Below are 26,796 nucleotides of genomic sequence, written 5' to 3'. Positions count from 1 at the left end.
TCATCATTTCTTTGAATCAAAATATCATCTATATATTGACTTAATTATGTGTGAGGAGGCAGCTGTATTTCATCTAAGTGTTCAGCTACAATTCTATAACAGATAGTGGGGCTGTGCAACCATCCTTGTGGTAATCTAGTGGAAGCATATTGCCGGCCCTGGCATGTGAAGGCAAATTGATCCCAATGCTCTTCTGCAATCGAGATGGTAAAAAATGCATTAGCCAAATCTATTACAGTGTACCCAGTTCCTGGATGTTTCTGAACTTCTTCTATTAAAGTGACAGTGTCCGGCACAGCTGCTGCAAGTGGTGGAGTATGTTTGTTTAGTTCTCTAAAATCCACCGTCATTCTTCAAGATCCATTGTTTTTCTTGACAGGCCATATCGGATTGTTCTACACTGTTGTGGTCGGTTTTAAAGCTCCTACATCTAATAAATCTCTAATTGTCTGTGATATCTCTTCATGTCCTCCTGGAATTCTATACTGCTTCATTATGACTAACTTAGTTGCAGCTGGGATCTGCACAGGAGGCATTTTTACTTTACCAACTGTAACAGGTCTGGCACTAATACAGGGTTTAACCCCAAATTGATACCAAGCATCAGAAAGATTTAAAGTTAGTCTTTTTAGAATCTCTATACCTTTTATATATCCAGGAACGGGGACAATCATGACTGAATATAATCATTTTGGGAGGTTTCTTATTTTCATTTCTCTTTGTGTTTGTACAACTTTAATTTGTTTTCCTCCTAAACCTGTGATAATTACAGGTTGTCCTTTAAATTTCTTGTGATTCCAATATATTAAGGAGGCCTCCGCTCCAGTGTCAATCAGGGTATTTACAGTTTGTGGGGACTGCTTGTTCTAAAAAAAATTTTAAGCTCCACATGGGGTTGTCGGTCCTTCTGCACCCACTACCCTGGAGCTTGGCCATTAATTCATTTGTACTGATCATAATATTGATTCACTTCCTTTGCCTCGTGCAAAGGGTACAAGTCAGAAAACGGTGTCTAATCGTCTTTCACCCCCGGAAGCGGTGATCCACTTGGGGGGGGGGGGCGGGAAGGGGGCCTTCCGTGGGCAGATGCAGGGTCCCGTTGAGGTTCGAGAAGGGGTGCTGTAGGCTGAGTTGTCCCTGGATTCTTAGTTTTAGAACTCTGCTCTCTCTTGCTAGGTTTATTCAGCCCTCTCTGTGTATATATTCACCACAGCCCGTTAGTTGGAACACTGTCAATTTTTTTTTTTTTTTCACGAGACATGCCATCTTTTAACAAAGCCATAAACATTTCCTTACGAGAAGTCCTACTTTCACTGTCTTGAGGGCTGTCTCGAGTATCTCGATTCCCTGCACTCCTTCGGGGGTCCCACTCCCCAAGGTCACCCTGCTGCTGTATTTTTCTATCACATCACAAAGGGGATTTCCTATCTCAGTAATCAAAAGAGTCGTGATAACATTTTTACAGTAGTACTGCATCTCACACACTCACACACACTCTTACATTCAACAGATCAATCTTATATTACCACACAAGGAGCTACTTTACACCATTTACATAAACAACACAATTACACAAGTACCACTAGGACAATTATGACAAACGACAAATCCAAATTTAACACCATACGTACAATATACAAGTTCCAAGTCTCAGAGTCAATATCGGTGCCAATGGTCAAAGCACACGATGAATCCAGCCCTCTCCTTTTCCTATACTTATATTGTGCTACTCGCACTGTGGCTTTCTCTGCCACTGTCTGATAAGTATCCAACTTATCAGCAAGCAACTCATTCCAGCATTACAACATCACTATTTGACTCCATAAATCACATATCTGTCGCTCCATCTGGGAGCGCTCCAACAACAGCCTCTCTTTACTCTGGTGTTGTTTTCTATATGCAGTTAACAAAATCCACCCTCGTTTACTTGAATTTGTAGTCTCTTTTCCTTTTCCAATAGGTATCCTTTTCATATAATTTAGAACATCTAATGGTTTGGCTTCTTGCAGCCAGCTCTCCCACTGTTCACACAGTCCTCCGACCTGAGCCCACTGCTGGGCCCAGGAACTACAGGGAGGATTTTTCCAACCGGGAGTATCTGGTGGACTTGACAAATTTCCTTTGAACTTAAATAATGGCATTTTTTGTCAGATCCCACTTCTGACACCAATTCATGTTTTGCTGATTAAGGATACTAATTAAACTCGGACACCAGAGTGAAAAGAGTAGGCGTACTTTACTGGTGATAACCAAGTAATGTAACAGCGTGATACAGAGAACATGCAGTAAGAAGAAGCAGAACAGTGCACTTAAAGCAACAAACAGGAAAATACAGGGTAATGCATCAAATCATTACTACACGAGAGAGAGAGAGAGAGAATAGTAATTAAGAGAAATACATCACCACTTGCATATATTAACATCATCATCCAGATCCGCAGTCGCTGGGCAGCCCCGGTTACAGCGAGGATTTGGAGAGCCTGTCCCGGCAAGTGGGAAATCCTACGCGGTGCGTCCACCCATAGGTGAGGCTTCCAAAGTCGCTGTGAACGGGCCCAGCCTTATATACCAGAGATCGACAAGCCAGAATAGCTGGCACCTTTGTTTTGAGCGGAAAGTTTCTGGTTTCATTCTCCTGTTGGATTCCACCCAAAGCCTGGCCAGGGCTCGGGGGGGGAACCAAGGGAGTTTCTAACAAGGCCAAATACTTGGGTTCTCAGCCTTGAAGAAGGCTGCGAAAGGAAAGTCGGATACATTCTCTCCCCTCTACTGATTATATTTTGTCTTTCACTAGCGAGTTTACATATTTTATTAATGACTACATGCTAAGTTAGCAGCTTCAGCTTGGGGCCTGTTGTTCAGGCTGCAGTATTTCAATGCTTTAGCACTTTTTACACCAGCATAAGTGGGTTGTTATAACTTAGTACAATACTTACTAGCACAATGGTTATCAGTTATAAAATATACAGGATTCATCTATAGGTCAACTCTGGCTTGGGCCTGTTGTCCAAGCCTTAGCACTTCAGCCAGAGAGGTTGTAGATGCCCCATCCCTGGAAACATTCAAGATCAGGTTGAATAAGGCTCTGAGCAACCTGATCTAGTGGAAAATGTCCCTGCTCAATGTGGGGAGGTTGGACTAGATGATCTTTAAAGGTCCCTTCCAATCCAAACCATTCTATGATTCTATATAGATTTTTTTTAGCATACCAGAACACTGCTTTATTTCCATCCTTTTCCCTTCTCTTCCAGTCCCAGAAAGCAAGAATGTATTTATTTATTGTACATAAAGCAAAGTGTATTTTTGTCAGAATGTGGGTGTGACAGAAATATGAAAAGGTTTTAAATGTGCTAGTTCTCACCTTAAATTAAGAAATTTACAAGAAATATTATTCTAATTTCTCACTGTGGTGTGACAGGTTCATTAAGGAAGACAATAATTGAACTTGGGTACTTTGGTAATCAGTCACTGGATATTTTTTCACACTCTGTAAAATTCAAATAACCTTTGAACTGTGAAACAGTATTAAAATTTCAGCACCAAAGTGAGAGAGTGTGTATAAATGCCCTACTTCTTTGTTATGGATAGCATCAGTGTGATACTATGATAGAATCTAATCCTTATTTGATACTTGTGCCTGTCATCTGTGTAAGAGATCTGACTCAAAAACTTTCAGTGTTCTGCTACTCCTCTTGCATTGCTTTCATGACCTGATTAAACAGTATGATTTTTGTAAGATGGCCTACTTTCTTATTCCAATTAGTCCACTTCATGATATTGCCTGAAGTCTTTTTCCTTGCAGTATGCTTTAACAAAGAGAACTATACTTTTAAAATTATATGTGCGATTCTTTTCAGATAATACATTGTTTCATTAATCTCATTTTCAGGTATAAATATAAATCAATAAGAATTATTATTTGCTATTCAGTGCATCTGTTTATATGACCTTTCATCATTCTGAAACTGTTTGAGTTCTTAAGGCTCAGGTTTGTATTTTCAAAATGTAGTGCATGATAGACTTCCTGCTATAAAACTGTTTCTTTCCTTGTTTAGCTTATTCAAGGGAAATACGTTTGGATTATAAATCAGATGAGGCTATAGTAAGTTGAGAGGTTTCACTAGTGTATCTCAAGGGCTTTTACTTACTGGGTGTGGTGGTTTAGGTCCTGCCGGGGTCTGAGACCATGCGGCTGCTGCCCCTCCCCCACAAAGGGAGTGAAATACAAAGCCCCGGTCTGAGATAAGGAGAGGTTTAATACAGCAGTGCAACAGCAACACAACAAACAACAACAATAACAATAACAGTAATAACAATGAACAGAGCAAGATATCTACCAATATAGCAGTGAGAGCAGAGAGATCACATAACCCACGCGTTAACTGACTCTCCCGCGCTTGGGCGCCCGGACGTGACGTCAGCATGGTATTGAATAACCCAGCTAGAGCTTCCCCCCACTTCTGGGGAAACTTAACCCTATCCTAGCTAAACCAGGACACTGGGTATGTGTGGGATTGAGTTAAACACCATTTCTGACTTCATAGCCTTAGAGGACTTAGGTCTTCAACTACTCTGTAAGGGGATGTCATGCATAGAAATGAGACAGGTGTTCAGACTGCCTGTCTTTCAGAGCCTTGTGTAGGATGATGCTTAAATGATATATCCATGAAATTGCAATCCAGTGACAAAGATCTGCAATTAAAGAATTAGAGGTTTCAAATGGGAAGAAAAGCATGCATAGCTACCCAAGTTCTATCATAACTATGACTCCTCTAACACCCAATGCTCAGAAACAATGTCATCTCTCCTCTCTTAAGTACGTGTCCAGTTTGTAAGTATCTGATTTTGGTGCATAAATACAAAATGTTAAAAATTCTAAGGATAGTATATTTAAACATCTCTTTCAAAAAATTCAGATGGTGTACAGATATGAAATGCCTCTCTTTTCTTAAATAAGTATAAAAGGGCAGATACTTAGATGTTCCAAATTCTGCCCTTAATAATACAAGAAGTCTATCTAGATTCACTGGTGGAAATGAGGACAAAATTTGATCCAGATGACATAATATATTCATTACATTATTAGTACTGTAAATTAAGTAAATCTTCCCTCAGTCTGATATGATGTAATGAAGGGAAACATAAGTTAAATTATCATCAGATGTGTTTGACCTTTTCACTTTTCCAGAAAAGTCTGACAGAATTAGTAGGGAGAGGAAAACTGAAGGGATCATCTCTGTTATAAATTTATAATGTCCTATAGGTCAAAATTTCCCTGAGTTATACCAGTGGATCTGGAGAAATTTGCAGTTTTATCAAAAAGCAGAGTTTAGAACTTATTTTTAAATAAGTTAAACTTATTTTTAAATAAATTTATTTAAATCAACTTCTTTCCTTAAATAAAGGATTTTTCCTACATGTAGTATATTATTATTCCATATTCCAGGATTAGCTGCATTCAAACACAGATCACAGGTAGCTCTTCTAAATACATAAAAATTCATTTTCACATCTAGGCATGTTTCCACTTATTCAGAGGCTAGTCCTACATGGCTTACCATGAAGGCTGAAAGAAAACAACGTTGAGATCAGAGCACTTTTTTTTTTCTCCATTGTGTAAAAAAACATGTAAAGCATTTAGTTGCCTTTTTTTTTTTTAGCAGCATTCAGCAGTCCAGAACAATTGGGCATGGAGCAGAGGAATAATATGAACTCCCAGATAGAATTAAAATATTATTTCCATGGGAAATAAAATCTCCAGAACTCATTGTTTATTTGGAAACTAGAGAAAACAACACATTTATCTTCTGTTCCAAAATTATTTGCTGTATGTATTATATCTGTTCATGCATGTTCACACACATGCATATATATTTTCTTTTTTTCTGTAGATAAAAAACCTTTTGAATATAAAGTATCAGTACTAAGGAGCATTTGCATAACAAAGAGCTAGAGCTTGTTCTTCTGTGTTAAAATGGATGGTTCATAATGGAAGTGGGAGTTTGAATTATCATACACCCATTTGCAGATGTAAACGTTACTGGTAAATGTTACTATTGGCTGTGATTGCTGACAAAGATGATGGCCACTTTTTTTTCAGTAACCCATGTCAAAACTGACCAGAAAAGGGCCTTTATCATTGACAATTTTATTTTAAACAATTTTCACCTGTTTTTTCTCAAAAATATGTGGGTATTTATGAAAACCTGTTTATTCCAGCATTCATGATATTTCATCAAAAAACAGTTTAACAGCCATTTTTTATTTAAAAAGTAATTAATTTGGCAGCAGTGTCTGGACCATGTTCTTTGACCACTGTTTGAATCATATTTTTTGGACAATATTTTTGTGATTTAATGGTTATTGAACAAACTTATTTCAGTGGATTTCAGCTGTCATTTGATCTGTCTGTCCCTCTTATGGATACATAAAATTGCACTGTATTTCAATGTTGCAACTTTAAGTTGGAGAGGTTAGAGTTCTTCTTTAAGGTGATTTAAAAATACAGTTCTCAGCTACAAAGATGTCTTCCCAGTCTTCTACCAGCAGTTCTTTTCATCAGGCTGGTCTGCAGAAAGATTAAACCAAGTAAAGAAAATAAAGGAATCATTCCTGAACTCTGTATGTGTTTGAAGTAGTCTCTTACCATATTTGAGTTATTCATCACAATACAATGGTTTGTACAACCATTACAATTCTCTCTCAGATAGGTAGTTATAGCTGTATTATTATATTTCATACTGATGGCAAAAAATTAAAGTGTTTCCAGTTTTGAAACTATATTTACTTTTTCACATAGCGGAAGACTTGGCACTTACCTGATTTCCTCTTATTTCCCAACCTTACATGTAGCAGCTCCATTATATTTCCAGCCAAGGAATACGCTACAGGGTCTTTCTGTGCAGCCAGACAGTGCTGATACTTGAATAATTGCTGTAAGTCTTATTTGGAGAATGGAGATATTCCTAATTAATATAGACTTTCCAACAGAAAAAAAAAGACTCAATGCACAAACTTTTGTCAGGTCAAATAAGGAGTGCATCACTGTGATGCTAAATAACTTCAGAAATATTAACCCCTGCTTTGGGAGCAGGGGGGGGGGGGGGATGAAGCTCCCTTGTGTCAGTACCCCCTCTTCATCTGCGGTTATCTCTGACTGAATCCTCTCTCACTTGGATAACCATCTCTTACCAGCATAAACAGTGTACTGGGTGTACATGGCAAGGTTTTGGTAGTGGGGAGGGGAAGGCTGCCTCAGTGGGAAGAGGTCAGATGCTACCCTGTGCCAAACACAGCTGGTTCCAGTTGGCTCCTCAAACGTCTCCACTGCAGGCCAAAGCTGAGCCAATCAGTTTGTGGTACCTCTGTGATAACATATTTAAGAAAGAATTAAAAAAAAAAAAGCTGGATGGAGAGTGGAGGAGGGAACAAAAAGAGTGAGAAACTGCAGAGGGAACATCAAGGTCAGAGCAGGAGCTCCAGCTCAGTGGTAGAGCAGATATTCACTGCAGCCTTTGGAGAACCCACCCCAGAGCAGATAGATATTCTTGAAGGAACTGCAGTCTGTGGAAAACCTATGCTGGAGCAGAGGAAAAGTGTGAGAAGGAAGGAGCAACAGAGAGAAAATGCTGTGTACTGACCATAACCCTCACTCCCATCCCCATTGTGCCACTTGGGCAGAGGGGCAGAGTTGAAGAGTCTGAAGAGGAGTGAAGTTGAACCTGGGAAAGTGGGAAGGAATGCTGTTGTTATAATGTTTGTCTTTTCTTTCCCACTACCTGAATCAGTAATTAAATAGTTAATTGACAATAAATTAAGTTAAACTCCCCCAAGTTGAGTCTGTTTTGCCTGTGATGGTAATTGGTAACTGATCTCCCTGTCTTTTATCTCAACCCACAAGCTTTCTTGTTCTAGTTCTTCCTGTTTTCTACCCCCATCCCACTGGGGGCAGGAGAATGAGAGAGCAGCTGGGTGGCAGTTTGTCTGCTAGCCGAGGCTAACCCAGCACACATAGATATATACACAGCACAAGTTCATCATTAAAAAATGCATCTTTGTTTACCTCACCACCTTATCTCTCATAATTTCAATCCCTCCAAATCTGTGAAATCCTAATTTTGTTAACAGAACCCATTTAAATTATTAATAATTTTTGAGGAGAAATAATAACTACTATACTTTCTGGTTTATATGTAACAGCATGTCAACTAGATGCCACTCTAGTCAATCATAAAAACATTTAGTTATGGGTGAAATGATCCACTACTGCTTCTGCATTGTTCCAGATAAATATTGTACCCAGTCTTTTCTCTTGGAGCACTATTTTTGTTAGCTGAGAAATGCTGCTTTTCCCTTCACTGGATAGCTGTTGATACAGCTTTTTAATGTTTTTTTAGCCCTTTTCATCTATTTCTCAGAATTTGACTTGTTAGAGACAAGCTATTATAGATGATGCCAATTATATTGTTTCTGTAGTTACAAAAGTAATTAAATTAATTGCAGATTTTTCCAGAGCAACGGAGATCTTGTGAGATGGTAAAAACAGTGGTTCTGCTGCTCATTTTCCTTATGCCAGGTACCTAGAGAGCTAGGGAGACCACAGCAAGCTGTTGCTGCTGTCAAAGGGAGGTTACTCTGAAGGCTGGCATGACTGCTGTGAAAGGCTGTCAGCCACTGAGAAGCCTTGAGCCAGCTCCAGCTGCACATTTCTGTACATTATTTATTCACAAGTTTCTGTTTGCAGCCTTTTCCATTGCAGATGAAATAGGCTTTTGCTGGAAGCAATTTGGTGAGGTAGAGCTGGCTTATAAAATCAGATCTAGTGCTTGAACAGCTATTAAACACTGCTCCCTACTGCTCTTACCCTCTCTTCAAAGAGCCATACTATACTGTCTTGCTTGGTTTGGCAAGGCTTCCTTCACATTGCGGCTGGTAGAAGGTCAGATCCCCAATGCAGGCATTGCCCTATATTCCTTGTTATCCTATCCCTATTTCCAGAACTAGTTCATATTTCTTTAGCTGTATACACTGCTAAGTTTAGTTAATGTGTTTGTAGGAAACAGTTTTCCCTTGGAGGTTAGTTTAGCACTGGAAAAGGGAACACAAAGAGGTGGTGAAATCTCCATCCTTGGAGGCCTTGCCTAGACAAAGCCATGACTGACTGGTCTCTGTTGCCAATAACCCTACTTGAGTGAAAGGCTGGACTAGATGGGCTCCAGAGGTTCCTTTCAGCTAAGGCTTCTAGGATAATACTCTGCTGTCATTTCAGTGGTGTTTCAGTGGGAGATGTGTGACAGAGTACTTACAGCTGTTTATATTTAAATGGATTAAATATGTGGCTGTTACTTGTTATATGGTGCCTAATTGTCTCAGCAATGCAGCAGCATCCCTGCTGCTGTACAGTCATGCTCACTCTGTTCTCTTAGGTTATAAAAGTAACTGCTCTCATGTAACTGCAGCGTTTTACCACTGATAGACCTAACCCTTACTCTGAAGCCACCCATGTAGTCAAACTCTGCATGTGTATTGGGTAGGAGTAGTAGTATTGTATGATAAGTCTGATTCTGGAAATAAACTGTAAATTACCATTCCTAATTTTATAATGAGAAATTTCTGGTGAAATAAAGGGAATATTCTCCAAAAGTAAGTGTCCCAGTATCTTAGTGCAAAGAATGTAGGAGGTTCCCTCTTGGGAAGAGCTACTCAGCAACAGAAGAGCATATGATGATATACATTTTCCTACTCAATTCCTAAGAGAGTAGCTTACAGCACAGTTTCTCTCTTGACTTATGCCTAATGATAAGCAAAGGAGTAGTTCTGCAGAAGTATATACATATTTATAGTTAGAATTAGGCTTAAGTACTTTGCTTAATCCAGATTGCTTACATATTACAGAATCACAGAATGCTTGAAGTTGGAAGGGGCCTCTTGAGATCATCTAGTCCATCCTCCCTGTTCAGGCAAGGTCAGCTAGAGCAGGTTGCCCAGGAATAATAATAAGGAATTAATAACAGTAAGAAATTAATTCTCCTAATATTTATCCTTGAGGATTAAGTTGGATATTTATCAGCTACCCCAAAATAAATTTACTGCACTTGCTCCTCATTGTAAATGAGTGACAAGTTTAATAAAAACAGTCCTTAAACTCAGAAATTCAAATTTTAATATTTTCCTAAAAAGTCCATTACTTTCTATTAGTATTCTATTAGTATTTAAGCTATAACATTTAATCTCTTTGCTTCTTTTGTTATGCCTTTGCTTTCTTTTAAACATTCTGATTCTATCAATCAAAAACTACAAAAAGCAAAAGGTTTTATTCACGTGGGCCGTTAAACAGAAGCCAGAGGCTAATAGTTCTTCATAATGATACATTTTAAATTCAGGTTTACAGTGATGGCTTTTGGGAGAGTTTTTAAAAACTGCTGAGAGTTTAATATGTGTTTAACGAGATCCTGTCTACCTTCCTTTTAACAACAGGGAAAGGGAAAAAGCCTGGTAAACATTTTTATTTAATTCCTAAGTGTTGTGGTTTAAGCCCAGCTGGCAACAAAGCACCAGACACTGCTTGCTCACTCCTCCCCACCCACAGTGGGATGGGGAGGAGAATCAGAAGAAAAAGGTAAAACCTTTGTGGGTTGAGAGAAGAACAGTTTAATAGGACAACACAAGGAGAGAAGAAACAATAATAACAATAATACTGATAGAAGAATAGATAAAGCTAGTGATGTACAATGCAATTGCTCACCACCTGGAACCCAACACTCAACCCGTTCCTGAGCCATGATTCCCCTCCCTCGAGCCAGCTCCCCCAGTTATATACTGAGCATGACAGTCATATGGTATTGAATATCCCCTTGGCTAGTTCAGGTCACCTGTCCTGGCTGTGCCCCCTCCCAGCTTCTTGTGAAAATTAACCCTATCCCAGCCAAACCCAGGACACTAAGGAGGGGTTCAGTTTTGGAAAGACTACCCACCCAAAGGTAGCAATTACAGAGATGGAATGGAAGAGTTTGATCCTACAGGATTTATTATTGCTAAGGCATCAGGAGAAGATACAGGTATGCTCTTATCTTTAGAGCATGTTAGCTATTTTATTTTTTCAAACCTTAATAGTTGGAGATACTATTGTCCATAGTGTGAGTGTAGTTTGTGGCAGTAAAAGAAAACCAAACACAGAAAACAAAAATTATTAAAAAACCTCCGTGTGAATTTAGGGCATGTATTCCCTCATTTTTTTTCCCCTCCTCTGACACCCCTCTAGTTTTAACTATGATATTGTTATAAGGTCTCTATATTATAAAGTTATAAAAGGAATGGTCATGATTGTGCTTTAACAATTAACCTAAGGACTTATGTTTTATGCTCAGCTCTGCTGATATTTCAGTTTTTCTCCTTTTTGAATGAAATTCTTGCACCATTGAAATCAATGCAACTGATTCCAAAAATCGAAGATTTTACTTCTCTGCCTTAGTTTCTCCATCTATAAATTTGTCTATTTACTTTCATTCACCACTCCAACATACTATAAAGTTTAATAAATTGCTTGAAGATTCTGTAGTGATACAAGATAACTAAACTATCAACTTCTACAAAACTGAATTTTTTAGGTGGTGGGTTTTTTTAGAGTTCCTATTTTCCATTCTTATGCAGGTCACTTTAAAATGTAAATTGATGCAAGTGAAAATACACTTACAACAAATCTGTCTGTTTTCTAACAGAATGTTGCATGCATTAACAACAAAAGGAGGGCTAAGGACAATCTCCATCTGTTATTGGATGCGGGGGGAAACATAGTGACAAAGGATGAGGTAAAGGCTGAAGTAATTAATGTCTTCTTTGCCTCAGTCTTCAATAATAAGTCCAATTGTTCTCAGGGTACCCAATCCGCTGAGCTGGAAGACAGAGATGGGAAGCAGAATGAAGCCCCCATAATCCAAGGGGAAATGGTTAGTGACCTGCTACACCACATAGACATACACAAGTCTATGGGGCGGGACGGGATCCACCCAGGGGTACTGGTGGCAGGTCCTGCTTGATTACTCTGATCTCCTTCTATGACAAGGTGACTCACTTAGTGGATGAGGGAAAGACTGTGGATGTTGTCTACCTGGGCTTTAGTAAAGACTTTGACACCATTTCCCACAGCATTCTCCTGGAGAAACTGGCTGCTCATGGCTTGGATGGGTGTAGTCTTTCCTGGCTAAAAAACTGGCTGGATGGCTGAGCCCAAAGAGTGGTGGTGAATGGAGTTAAATCCAGTTGGCAGCCGGTCACAAGTGGTGTTCCCCAGGGCTCAGTATTGGGGCCAGTTCTGTTTAATATCTATCAATGATCTGGATGAGGGGATCGAGTGCACCCTCAGCAAGTTTGCAGACAGCACCAAGTTGGGTGGGAGTGTTGATCTGCTCAAGGGTAGGAAGACTCTACAGAGGGATCTGGACAGGCTGGAGCGATGGGTCAAGGTCATTTGTATGAGATTCAACAAGGCTAAGTGCCAGGTCCTGCACTTGAGTCATAACAACTCCATGCAACGCCACAGGCTTGGGGAATAGTGGCTGGAAAGGTGCCTGGCAGAAAAGGACCTGGGGGTGTTGGTCGACAGCCAGCTGAATATGAGCAGGCAGTGTGCCCAGGTGGCCAAGAAGGCCAATAGCATCCTGGCTTGTATCAGAAATAGTGTGGCCAGCAGGACTAGGGATGTGATTGTCCCCCTGTACTTGGCACTGGTGAGGCCGCACCTCGAATACTGTGTTCAGGTTTGGGCCCCTCACTACAAGAAAGACATTGAGATGCTGGAGCATGTCCAAAGAAGAGCAACAAAGCTGGTGAAGGGTCTGGAGCACATGTCATACGAGGAGCGGCTGAGGGAACTGGGGTTGTTTAGTCTGGAGAAAAGGACGCTCAGGGGAAACCTTATCACTCCCTACAACTACCTGAAAGGAGGTTGTAGTGAGGTGGGTGTCAGTCCTTTTCCCAAGTAGCAAGTGATAGCACAAGAGGAAATGGCCTCAAGTTGTGCCAGAGGAGGTTCAGATTGGATAGTAGGAAAAATTTCTTCATGGAAAGGGTTGTCCAGCCTTGGAACAGGCTGCCCAGGGAAGTGGTTGAGTCACCATCTCTGGAGGTATTTAAAAGATGTGTAGTTGTGGCACATGTTTTAGTGGTGGACTTGGTAGTGTTAGGTTAACAGTTGGACTCGATCTTTTCCAACCTAAATGATTCTATGATTCTACAATTCAATGGCTCAGCAACAACAGAATCTGCAGGATTCACTTCCTTGATTTTGTTCTCTGGAGGCCTATTTGGTGGTGAAACTGTTTTTTTCAGGAGGCAGCTCCTAAAAAAAACTTCCATAAGTAGCTAATCAGGCCTGCATGAGTTTTTTCCAAATAAAGAAAGAAGTAGAGTTAATTCCTGATACTGAACTCAGTTTGTTCCGACTCTGTATTAACTGCATCATGTCAGCCTGGCAGTTCTTAAGAATTGTATCAAAACACAACATAATTTTACACTCTCAGAAAGCCCTTACAAACAGAACTGTATGTGTCACATTTCCACTATAATGTAAAATGCTTTTCAGGTGCAATTAGGCAAGGCTTAAGTAAAGACTAATGCAATGATGTTAGAAATAAATTTACCATTTATAAGATTTTATGTCATAAGCCTTTGATTTGGGGAAATATTCTCAGGTTATCAGTGAGTAAATTCCAAATTTACCTGGAACTATTTTAAAGCTGATCTCTTTCAACAAAATAAGGATTACTTGTATTTCAATTTCAGATTAGTCATATAAAATAAAGAAGGTTCTTAAATCTTGGTTATTATGTCTTGTACACTTGTCTCTGCCTTGAACCACATGCATTTCAGTACCCACAAATTTGTTGGCTGATCATAACTGTGCATAGTCATTATTTACAACAGTACCTGTTATAGATATCACATCCGTGACCTGTGTTTTAAAAAATAATTATGTTTGTGTCATTGAGTTTGCAAAAGGAAATCACCTGCATATTTAATTTGCCACTTACCTATGAATTGTAAATGAATCAGTTAAATCTTACATTTTGGTAAGAAGGTGGAAAACATTAAATGAATCTGTTTATCAAATAAAATGAAATTGTATGGATTTATTTTAAAAATTTTAAATTTATTTTCACGACCACATAAATTGGTCTCTCTTTTTTTATTCCAGAATCGAATGGAAGAAAGCAAAGCACTCTTTAGGACAATTATCACGTATCCATGGTTTCAGAATTCTTCAGTCATTCTGTTCTTAAATAAAAAAGATCTCTTAGAGGAGAAAATTATGTACTCCCATTTAGTTGATTATTTCCCAGAGTATGATGGTAAGTATATTGCCACCAGTGCTCATGCCCCATTTACACTGCAGTAATGACAAAATGTAATAGCCTTGCCCATATTTTGCTTAGAGGTTCTTAGGACAAAGATTATTAACCATTCTTCATTACACCCATTTTCTTCTTTACAAATTGTACTTAGCACACCAAATGGTTTTGTAGTTCAATCACTTGCTGGTCATGGTTTTTTTTAAATTATATGAAAAGGAAAAAAATATTAAAAATAGAAGTTTTCGATACTCCAAATTTTAAAGTCACTGAAGTCTTGTGGGATTTTCTAGATTGCTAGTATTTCATTTTATACCTCCATTAATTGTGGTTAGGATGGCAGTACCTTTAATGTGAAATTATTGATTCTAGATGAATAACATCATATTAGCAATGGACCTTATTCTGTCCTTGTTCATAAGTTGGGGTGAGGGTTTGAACTAAAGTATAAAGCTAAAATTACATAAAAATACATTTCTCATTTTTACAGTGTCTCACATACTCTGTTTGCTTGTTTGGTTTGCTTGTTTTTTGTTGTTGTTTTTTTTTAAGGCTGGATATCTAAACAGAAGTGCCATAAATTCTCTGTGGCTGTCAGAGAAATCAGTATCACTCCTCCCACCCTTTCATTATACCATTTCTTTTTTGTTGCCTTTATTTTAATGTTATGCTACTTATGTGAAGGTTAATGTGCTTGTCTCGGAAAACATTATGTGGAACACACAGCTGTTTCTAAGGAAGCTGTACTTTCAGAAAGTTCTCCTCAGAGGTGAAAAGTTAGGTATTCTAAGGAGTGGAGGCTTTGGTAACAGAGAAAAAAATCAAATTCATACAATAATATTTCTTTTGTCTCACCAGAGAGTGAAAAGCAGATTCAAAAAATACAAAAAAGATTAAATCTCTCATTTTCAAAACTAGAGAGTGATAAAAGGAAAAAGTTACAGTTTTTTCCTGTTTGAGAGGAAAGTATGTGTTCACAGTGAACAGCCTGCAGGATCGGACCATACTTATTTATGTAGTCAGTGTAAGTTCAGTTTGATAGTACTATACAGAAGAGAGCTGACAGTTCAATAGAAAATATTCTTGTCCTTTCAAGTTACAAGTGTGACAGGTGCCCTAGATGACATCCTGCAGGTGAGCAGGCTCTATGGGCCCTTCTGTTATAATCACTCAAGTGGAGATACACCTGTGTTAAATGCTTGTCCAGAAAAAAACAGACAAAATTCACACAGAGTAGAAGGGACCTCTGGAGATCATCTGGTCCAACCCCCCTGCTCAAACAAGGTCACCTAGTGCCTGTTGCCCAGGACCATGTCCAGATGGCTTTTGAATACCTCCAAGGAGGGAGACTCCACAACCTCTCTGGGCAACCTGTTTCAGTGTTCGGTCACCCTCAGAGTAAAAAAGGGTTTCCTGATGTTCAGACAGAAACTCCTGTGTTTCAGCTTGTTCCCATTGACTCTTGTCCTGTCACTGGGAACCATCGACAAGAGTCTGGCCCATCTTCACAGAATCACAGAATCATCTAGGTTGGAAAAGACCTTGAAGATCATCTAGTCCAACCATTAACCTAACACTGACTGTTCTCAACTACACCATATCCCTAAGCACATCTTCTTTATACCCTTCCTTCAGGTATTTGTACACATTGATGAGATCCTTGCCTGAGCCTTCTCTTCTCTAAGGTAAACAGTCCCAGGTTTCTCAGCCTTTCCTCCAGTCCTTTAATCATCTTTCTGTCCCTTTGCTGGACTCCCTCCACTATGTCCATGTCTCTCTTGTACTGGGGAGCCCAGAGATGGACACAGGACTGCAGGTGTGGCCTCACCAGTGATGAGTAGAGGAGAAGGGTCACCTCCCTCGACCTGCAGGCAACATTCCTCCTAATGCAGCCCAGGATACCATTAGCCTTCTTTGCGGCAAGGGCACACTTCTGGCTCATGTTCAACTTGGTGTCCACCAGTACCCCCAGGTCCTTTTTCTGCCAAGCTGCTTTCCAGCTGGGTGGCCTCCAGCATATATTGGTGCCTGGGCTTGTTCCACCTCAGATTTGGCACTTCCCCTTGTTGAACTGCACGAGGTTCCTGTCAGCCCATTTTTCCAGCCTGTCGAGGTCCCTCTAGATGGCAGCCACTCCTCCCCATTTTGTGTCATCAACAAACTTGCTGATGGTACACTCTGCTCCCTCATCCAGATCATTAAAGATGTTAAATAGGACTGGACCCAGTATTGACCCCTGGGGTACCCCACTAGTTACTGGCCTCCAACTAGACTTCATGCCACTGATCACTACCCTCTGATCCCAGCTATTCAGCCAGTTTTCAGTCCCCCTCAATAGCTGCTCATCCAGCACATACTTCATCAGCTTCCCTATGAGGATCTTATGGGAGACAATGTCAAAAGCCTTACTGAAGTCTAGGTAGACAATATCCACTGTTTTCCCATCATCTACCAAGCCAGTCATTTAATCGTAGAAGGTTATCATGTTTTTCAGTCAGCTCAGAGAAACCATCTTACTCTTCTCCTTTGCCATGGGTAAGGGAAACAAAAGAAGGCCAGACCTGAAAGTCTTCAAGCATCTGACTAATTCTGCAGATTTTCCTGGACTTAACCCCTTAGACAACATTATGGTTTGATTTGATTTCTTTTGGTGGAAAGATGTGGTGGGTTACAGAGTCTGTGGCTTGCATGGGTCACTGTGTGGTCCCCTCTGCTGTTCTACCACCCTGTTTAGAGATATTGAAGATGGACAGATTTGGAGAACTCATCAGAAATAGGTATTTTTCAGCTGGACCACTTCCCCTGTGCAGTTTCCTGTGTGGTAGCATAATGGAGAAAGTAGCATAGGGATGAGAAATGCTAACTAAGATGTCAAATAGAACTGATTAAACTAAGCGGTTGTACTGCACAGTATGTCATAACAACATTGGCTGAGAGACTGAGATGTGTTCAAGGGTCAGAGTATTACATGAAGGTATGCTTTCACAGCTAATTCTACAAGACTGACTCACAGACTGGAATGAAGTGCTGGGAGAGGGGAAAAAGACAAAAAGGGGCCACGCTTGGGAAAGAAAGAAGAGAAAAATGTCTATCCACAGGAGCACACTTCCCTCCAGACTCTTCAAAGAAAATAAATTATTACATTCACCAAACTAATGTAGCCAAGCCAAACTGTAGTACTTTTTATTCTTATCATATAGAGAGACCCTTTGAAAACTGCTAAATAGGGAGCAATGGACAAGAAACTTACTGATTTGTATTATAATTCATTTCCAAGATTATTTAGATCATAACTACTTAGCATTGTAAATCTAACATTGGCTTATTCTCTTTTTTCTAAATTCCTGAGGTGGCAAACTTTCTTTTTAACCTCAGTTTTCCGTACTTGAACTCCAGTCAAAAAATAATTTAAAATACATGATAATCAGCAGACATGTTATTAGGTAAGCAAAATTTGTCCTACCTCAGAGAATATATTATCTGTTTACATGTTCTTCTCTACATCTCAGCAAATGTGTAGTCTGTGTATGTGTCTATAGATATACATATGTATTCATGTACATACACCAAGATATTGCAGAATCATGTTCTCTTTCCACAAGGCTTTGCAACCAATAAATATCAGAAAGCATATGATCTCTCTTCTGTGCTTCCTTTGCTACCTAATTTTTGCAGTTATCCAAATTAGAAATGTTTGCAATTGTATTTAAATATTAAAAATAAGCTTTATTGTGCAGTTATTGAAAGTTATGTGGGCACATGCTAACCCCCTAAGTACAGATTTCATAACCACTGAAGGACAGAACTATTTAACAGCTGAGCGGTGGTATTTAGAATCATAGAATCATTGAATCATTCAGGTTGGAAAAGACCCTTGGGATCATCGAGTCCAACCATCAGCCCTACTCTACAGAGTTCTTCCCCTACACCATATCCCCCAACATCTCATCTAAACGACCCTTAAACACATCCAGGGATGGTGACTCCACCACCTCCCTGGGCAGCCTATTCCACTGTCTGACCACTCTTTCTGTGAACAATTTTTTTCCTAATGTCCACTCTAAACCTCCCCTGTTGCAGTTTAAAGCCATTCCCCCTTGTTCTGTCACTAATCACCTGTGAGAAGAGACCAGCACCAACCTCTCTACAATGTCCTTTCAGGTAGTTGTAGAGAGTGATGAGGTCTCCCCTCAGCCTTCTCCTCCTCAAATTGAACACTCCCAGCTCCCTCAATCTCTCCTCATAGGATTTGTTCTCCAGGCCCTTCACCAGCTTTGTTGCCCTCCTCTGCACTCGCTCCAGCACCTCGATATCTCTCTCGTATTGAGGTGCCCAAAACTGGACACAATACTCAAGGTGTGGCCTCACCAGTGCAGAGTACAGGGGGGCTATCACCTCCCTACTTCTGCTGGTCACACTATTTCTAATACAAGCCAGGATGCCGTTGGCTTTCTTGGCCACCCGGGCACACTGCCGGCTCATGTTCAGCTGCTTGTCAATTAGAACCTCCAGATCCTTCTCTTCCAGACAGCTCTCCAGCCACACCTCCCCAAGCTTGTAGCGATGCATGGGGTTGTTGTGGCCCAAGTGCAGGACCTGGCACTTGGCCTTGTTGAAGCTCATCCCGTTAACGTTGGCCCACCGATCCAACCTATCCAAGTCCCTCTGTAGTGCCTCCCTATCCTCATGCATATCGACACTCCCGCTTAACTTGGTGTCATCTGCGAACTTACTGATGATACACTCTATGTCCTTATCAAGATCATCAATAAAGTTGTTAAACAGAAATGGTCCCAACACCGAGCCCTGAGGAACACCACTTGTGACCGGCCGCCAGCTGGATTTAGCTCCATTGACCACCACTCTTTGGGACCGTCCATCCAGCCAGTGCTTGATCCAGCAGACCGTTCGTTCATCCAGGCCATGGGCAGCCAGTTTTTCTATGAGAATCCTATGGGGAACTGTGTCAAATGCTTTTCGAAAATCCAGGTAGATAATATTGACAGCTTTCCCCTCGTCCAATAGTCGGGTCATTTTGTCATAGAAGGAGATCAGGTTTGTCAGGCAGGACCTGCCTTTCATAAACCCATGTTGACTAGGCCTGATCCCCTGGTTGTCCATTATGTGACTTTTAATGGCACCCGAGATGACCTGCTCCATGACCTTCCCTGGCACCGAGGTCAGACTGACAGGTCTATAGTTTCCTGGATCCTCCTTTCTGCCTCTCTTGTAGATGGGTGTCACCTTTGGTGACCTCCAGTCCAATGGGACCTTCCCAGTTAGCCATGATTTCAGGTAAATCATGGAAAGCGGCTTGGCGAGCACATCTGCCAACTCTTTCAGCACCCTTGGGTGTAACCCATCCGGTCCCACAGACTTGTGTGCATCCAAGTGGTGTAGCAGGTCTCTGACCACCTCCTCTTCAACTGTGCTGACCTCAGTCTGCTTCCCCTCCCCATCTCCCAGCTCATGAGGCTGGGTGTCCAGGGAACAGCCAGTTCCACTGCTAAAGACTGAGGCAAAGTAGGCGTTGAGCACCTCAGCCTTTTCCTCATCCTTAGTTACCATGTTTCCCTCTGCATCCAGTAAAGGAGGGAGATTTTCCCTAATCCTCCTTTTGCTGTTAACGAATTTATAGAAACATTTTTTGTTATCCTTAACAGCTGTAGCCAAGTTGAGCTCTAGCTGTGCTTTGGCTCTCCTAACGTTCTCCCTGCATAACTTCACTACATCTTCATAGTCTTCATGAGAGACCTGGCCCCTCTTCCAAAGGTCATAGATTCTCCTTTTTTTCTTGAGATCCAGCCAAAGGTCCCTGTTTAGCCAGGCCGGTCTCCTTCCCCTCCTGCTTGTTTTTCGGCATGCGGGAACAGCCTGCTCCTGTGCCTTTATGACTTTGCTCTTGAAGTATGTCCAGCCTTCCTGGACTCCCATATCCTTCAAGGCAGCCTCCCAAGGGATTTTGTTAATCAGTCTTTTGAACAGGTCAAAGTTTGCCCTCCGGAAGTCTAAGGTGGCAGTTTTACTAACCCCTCTCTTTGTTTCTCCAAGGATCGAAAACTCAATCATCTCATGATCACTGCACCCTAGACAGCCTCCAACCTTTACTTCCCCCACAAGCTCTTCCCTGTTCACAAGAAGCAGGTCCAGGAGGGCACCTTCCCTGGTCGGCTCACTCACCAGCTGTATGAGGAAGTTATCCTCCACACATTCCAGGAACCTCCTGGATTGTTCCCTCTCTGCTGTGCTGTGATCCCAGCAGATACCCGGGAGGTTAAAGTCCCCCACAAGAACAACGGCAAGTGACCGCGAGATTTCTCCCAACTGTTTATAGGAAGCTTCATCCACCTCACTGCTTTGGTTGGGAGGTCTATAGCAGACTCCCACAGCAAGATCTGCTTTATGGGCCCTTAACCTAATTTATATTGTCATGTAACAAGACCAGGACTAATGAGGAGATAGGAGGAGGAGGCACAGCAAACACATGTTCTGTAGAAACCCACATTGCAGAAACAGGAGGGTGAGGGAACAATGGCCTATGAAGATTGCACTGGAACAGAATTGAAGTATAGGAAAACATTAGCTTGTGGCTAACATTCTTGCTTCTGTGCTGCTCTTTTGGCTATGAACATGAATGAATCCTCACTGTTCTAGATTGGAAGTCATTTTGCCTACTGTCTTGTGTAAAGCAGAACATGCAGTTTGGTTACGTAGACTTTTTGTTCTTCTGAGAATTGCAGACTTAATTTAAATTTAATAGGATTGTTAAATATAATTTAGATAACTGATTTTTTAGAACATTAACTTTTTGCAATTGAACAGCTTCAGCTAGCAAGCATGTATATTTTATTATCACTAAAGTAAATGAAATTCTATTGGAGACCGTGTCAGACCAGTTTAGGATGTAACTTGATTATGCTACATTTTAAAAGAACATACTTAAGTATAGTTTAAATATAGTAGATATAGACTGAAAATGAGCCAATTCTATTAATTTTTAAAAATATTTCTTAGCATAAAGCAACTATTTCTTCTGTTGCTCATTTTATGTGGTTATAGTTCATCAATTTCATCTCCATTTTAAACATCTTATGGAAGGAAGGGGATAGTCAGCAGGAAAGGAACAGCTTTTGCTCGATCAACCTCTGGAATTTCCTTCCATTTTTATTTTTTAACGGTTCCTACTGGGAAAAAATAGTATATGGTAGTATTTATTAGTAAAAATTTTCCCTTCTCTTATACAAGGATCACAGACTGAGTCTTTCTTCTGTTTTCTGCTCCTAAGATTCCCCTCCTGAAGAAGCTCAAATATTGAACTGACTTTAGGAAAAACTGACTTTCTCTTCTTAATTATCAGGACCACAACGGGATGCACAAGCGGCACGAGAGTTCATCTTGAAGATGTTTGTAGACCTGAATCCAGACAGTGACAAAATTATCTACTCCCACTTCACATGTGCTACAGACACAGAGAATATACGCTTCGTCTTTGCTGCTGTCAAGGACACAATCTTACAGTTAAACCTGAAGGAGTACAACCTGGTCTAACTGTGCCTAGGAGGCCCTCCAAGACCACCTTTGCATGATTGAAGATACACAAGAGGGACTGTATTATCTGTGAAAACAAATTGCATAATACTAATTTATTGCCAGCCTAGACTATGAATGTCCACAGAGTTTTTAGTTAATATTATGATTTTATTTAAACTGTATGGAGGAAAACCAAAAGATGCCAAAGTACATTCACAGTACATTTCCTTATTTTTTAGGCAAAACCTTGTGACTCAATGTATTTTAAATTCTCAGTTGTACACTCACAAAGGATAACAGTTTTTTGCTATTGAAGCAAAATCAAGCTGGTTTCCTCTTTCCCTGACCCTTTCTCCCTCCTTCCTCCCTCCCTTATGTTTTAAAAGATACAGTGGCCATTTTCCCAGTTGCATTCCTTGGTAAAATATTTTCTGTTAAGTGATTTGGTCAGGAAAAATGCTATCATCAGAACTGAAGTTATCAGTCATTCAAATTTTACAGAATGTACTTTCTCTGAAGGATCAACAATATTGATAGTGTGATTTTTAAATTCTTGACATGGGTGTTTTCATTATGTCTTCACTTCTGAGGCTTGAATATTGGGTTTGCAAAATAGAAATAGTTGTGTATGGATTCAGAATTTAACCATACTTTCACAGTTCAGAAAGATGCATAGAAGACAGTAATGAAATAATTAAAGACACAAACCTGGGATGTTCATGGAATATCATAGAATCTCTTTTTAATTGCCATGTGCCATTATTTTCTCTTTTTTTTATTCACAAATGCCAAACAGAAATATCATGGACACTACATTTTCCCCAGTGGCTACAGCCTGAAACAGTGGTGGGTTGGGTTTTTTTCAGTTGTATGCATTTTTTCTTAAGTTAGAGCTTTTTTAAAGTGTGTTTTTCCACAGTAGAAAAAATATTTTTGTTGTATAAAATCTTGCCAAATCTGGGTTTTTATAAAACAAATACTTTTGAAACATAAGATATCGATTGAAATGCCAAACTAATCGATTGGGAACTGACCTGATTGAATCAATTGCTGAATGATAAGCAAACATAGTTTCAGCTCATATGTTCCCTTTTTTAAAAAGTGTTCCATTTTCTAATGCCAAAAATAGCAGTGTGAGTGAATATGCTACTAGGTATACGTGTATAGAAGACAGTTTAACTCTCTCCTTATGTCAGAAATGGCACAAGTTGCATACAATGTTTTCTGTAATAATATCAAAGCACCTTTGTACAGCATTAAATTACTGATGAGTAATCACATTCAGGAACCTTTCTTGATAAGGTTGCCTCTTAACCGATTCACAGACATTTTATAGGCTTCATGCAAAATAGCCTCTCTTGATGTTCTTTGGAAAGATTTATTAATGTAAATGAAACAGTGAAAAAAATCACTCTTGAAATTTAAACGTGCAAATTTTTAACAACAAAAATGTAGTACACATCAATGAGCAGCTCAGGTTGAAAGGTGTTTTTTTGACCAGGTGCATGATTACTAGCAAGCTACAGAGAACTCAGAGGTCAGACATAATTGGATTGATTATCTACAATGCCAAGTGCACTTAGCACAGAAATTGCTGCCTCTTGGCAGCAGAAGAGAGGTGGAAAAAGAATGACTTATTAGTTGAGTAACAAAGTTAGTAATAAATACTAATTATATGTTTTTCATCCTTAACCCTCACAACTCCAAAACAATAATAATAAAAACAGTTGCTTTTTTTTTTCTCCCTCATAAAACACCTTATAATTGAAAACTGATCGTAGGTATAGTGCAATTATGAATGCTATAATCATTGTACATACATCTTTATATATATATGGCAGCATCCATATTGGCTTTGTAATCATTAATTTTTGGCAAATTGAATGTGCTGTGTTGAGATGTATCTATGTAATTGTATGATATGTCTTACAGCTAATTCACATTTTAAATAATGTTATTTTATTGACTTTTTAAGAAAATAATGTAAATTTTCTCAATTTATTTCTGACTAGGGATTTGTTGTTTTTATTTAAAAAGCAAAAAAACCTTATTGTAGTACAGAGTGGTACTAGCATCATGCTGTATAAAATCATTTGTACATTCTTGAGTAAAAGTAAATTGGAGACATGCAGAGAACATTCACAATCAAAACGACGCTTAAATCCTGTCAGGGCTTTGTACAGATGTAGAAACCGTTTTTGTTGGAAGAATTTATGTCATTATATCTAGGACTGGAACATAAACTCTGAAATATGAATTTGTATTTGGCAGATTTAACTTTGGTTAATTTTACCTTTCTAATAGCCTTTATTAGAAAAGTGAATTTTGAGACATTTCAAACTATTGAACGTAAGTACTAATGGGCATCTGCTATTTCCCTAAAAATATCATGAAAAAATCATAGAATAGAATAGAATCATAGAAGGGTTTGGGTTGGAACGGACCTTAAAGATCATCTAGTTCCAACCCCCCTGCCATGGGCAAGGACACCTTTCACTAGATCAGGTTGATCAAAGCCTCATCCAACCTGGCCTTGAACACTGCCAGGGAGGGGGCAGCCACAACTTCATATACAGAAAATACAGAACATCAGATCAGTTAAATGTTATTTCAGAAATTACAGAAACCTTAGATCTAACAACAATAAAGTCATTAGTGTTAACAATTTTAAGGAGTTAAAGAATTTTATTTAATAAAGCTAAAGCAGGTAGTTGTAGGTTATAAAAAGTGATGCTGACATTCTAAATACGTGATCAGAACAGTTATTCTCATTATATATGTCATTATAAAATTGGTCCTGATCTTGCTTATAAGCATAACAAATCTTTTTTCCACTGTTGACTCTGGAGTGCGTGATAATATCCCTTCTTTTAACCTGGGAATACATTGGCCACCTCGGATTTAGTGATATAAATAGAACTGTAGCAAAAAAAAAAAAAAAAGCCAGTGGTGTCTAATGAAGGTTTGGGGTTTCTTTTGTTTTGTTATGGGATACTGGGGGAGGGGTGGGGTTTTAAGTTTTGTATAAAAATGAAACAAAAGTTTACTCGTGCTTTTTAGATTGTGATTGCAAAATTCAAAGTGTGTGCCACTGGGCTACTTCTACTATATTTTAATTGAGTTGAACCTGTGGCAATGTTTAGATCATTTGAGCATATTCTGAAAAAATATATATTCAGCATGCTAATGCAAGTCTTACATGAATCACCTAACACAGCATTGCAGTGTGACAGTGTTTACAAAAACATTTCCTTTTTAAATGACATAGCTGTTCCCACTTGCAATATATTCCATTGCTGTTGCTGTTTTAATTGGTGATTTCCACTATGCATTATAGTGTTTGAGTCCAGTAGTATGTGCCTCTAACATAAAGCTGAAGGCAAAAACAAGACAGAAACCCTTTTAACTTTGCCAAAATTATGTGATTTAATTGAATGTCCTAAATGGGAGAGGAGGGAAAGAAAACATCTTGTGAACCTGTGTATTCTAGGTGTTCACGAGTACAAGCTGTAATATGTTTTACAGAAACCTTAAACTTGCTTTTTTTCACTAAGTAACTGGCACTGTCCTGACATATATAGGATGATGAAGCTATAAGGGCAGTTTACTTTTTATAATTCAGAATCTTTTGATTTTCAAGGTGTATGAACTATAATTTTTAATCATACTGCCACATGATTGTGAAACTTATTTTAAGTTTGAAAGTGGAGAAGAGACTTTATGCTGGCTATCAGTCAGAACTGACTGCATGATTTACAAAAACTTTAAAAGGGGGTAAAAGGACTGCATATGAAAACATTGCTAGACCTAATGCCCCTTCCCTTGTTATGCGTTCTTCACAAAATAATGAAATAATAGGAGAAAACAAAGACATGTTAACCCACATGAAAAAAAAGAAGCCCAAATAATTTATTATATGTGCTGTTGTTCTTGGAGCTCTGTGCATGGTTACCCTGCATTGCATTAGTAAACTAATGAAGTGTACACAGTATATTAACAAGGCCTACAAATTACCTACCTCTAGTTAAGAAACCAATAAAGTAAATATGTTTTGGAGAGACTGTCACAAGTTAGGAAAATAAAATGGCCTATTGTAGATATTTAGTGGCTATTTTAGACATTCACACTTTTGTAGATATAGCCCCTCTTTGGACATAAACAACTAAGGTCATATGTCCCTGTCCAATTTGTTGGTTTAGTAGAGATCTTGAAAAACAATGTATTTTGGTTTGATAGGAACCACTGATATCTCCTCTTTTTTTTTTTGGCTTTTATTTACCCAGAATATTTTGAGTTGTATCAATCAAAACAAACATTTCCATGTAATCAGTAATACATTGAGGGGCATTATTTATCTAGTTACAGGGATTTTACTGTAACTTTCATTCAAGCTTTTTCACAGTAGCCATGCTGCAGAAAAGAAAGGAATAGAAAAATTATTTGGGTAAAGTTGATGTTGAAAATAGTGTAAAAAATGCAAGAGAATTCAACCAGATCAATCTTATTCTAAAGCTGTTTTTGTGGTGGGGTTTTTTTTTTCTTCTCTCAAAAGATGGTCTAAGCTGAAGTCTATTGCTGGAGTCCTTATTTATCATGCTGCAGGAAATCCTTATTTGACCAATATATGGGGGGGGGGAGGGGTGTCAGATATTTTTTTTAATTTGCAGTGTTTAAAAAAATAAAGATCATATTTGCTATTCTTAAAGTGTCATTTAAATGCATGTATTTTCTAATGTTTGGGGGACAAAAATAGGGTGTGGGTTTTTTGGGTTTTTGTTGAAAAACTAATGCCTAAATACTGCTCCTCAAAAATCTAGTATTACAAAAATATAGTATTTTTGGCCATAACTTTGTACTAGAGTATCTTTGTTCCTTGACATTTAGCTTTTCTGAAATATATTTGGGCTTCTTGTTCTCCCAA

The 26,796-nt window shown here is 39.2% G+C and overlaps 1 protein-coding gene across 2 annotated transcripts in view; it reads left to right on the top strand.

Moving 5' to 3' along the window:
* Positions 1 to 26,476, top strand: part of LOC141917751 (guanine nucleotide-binding protein G(q) subunit alpha-like) — a 202,952-nt gene extending 176,476 nt beyond the window's left edge. For both annotated transcript variants that reach the window (XM_074811175.1, XM_074811174.1), the window contains 2 exons: positions 14,192 to 14,345; positions 21,703 to 26,476. In XM_074811175.1, coding sequence (XP_074667276.1) covers positions 14,192 to 14,345; positions 21,703 to 21,893 — 345 coding nt within the window. In that variant the 3' untranslated portion in view covers positions 21,894 to 26,476. The remainder of the gene's footprint in view (positions 1 to 14,191; positions 14,346 to 21,702) is intronic.
* The last annotated feature ends 320 nt before the right edge of the window (positions 26,477 to 26,796 follow it).

This window comes from Strix aluco, chromosome W, assembly GCF_031877795.1.
Source record: "Strix aluco isolate bStrAlu1 chromosome W, bStrAlu1.hap1, whole genome shotgun sequence".
Classification (NCBI taxonomy): Eukaryota; Metazoa; Chordata; class Aves; order Strigiformes; family Strigidae; genus Strix; species Strix aluco.
Note: the sequence above shows the minus strand (reverse complement) of the source record. Positions and strands in the feature narration are given on the sequence as shown.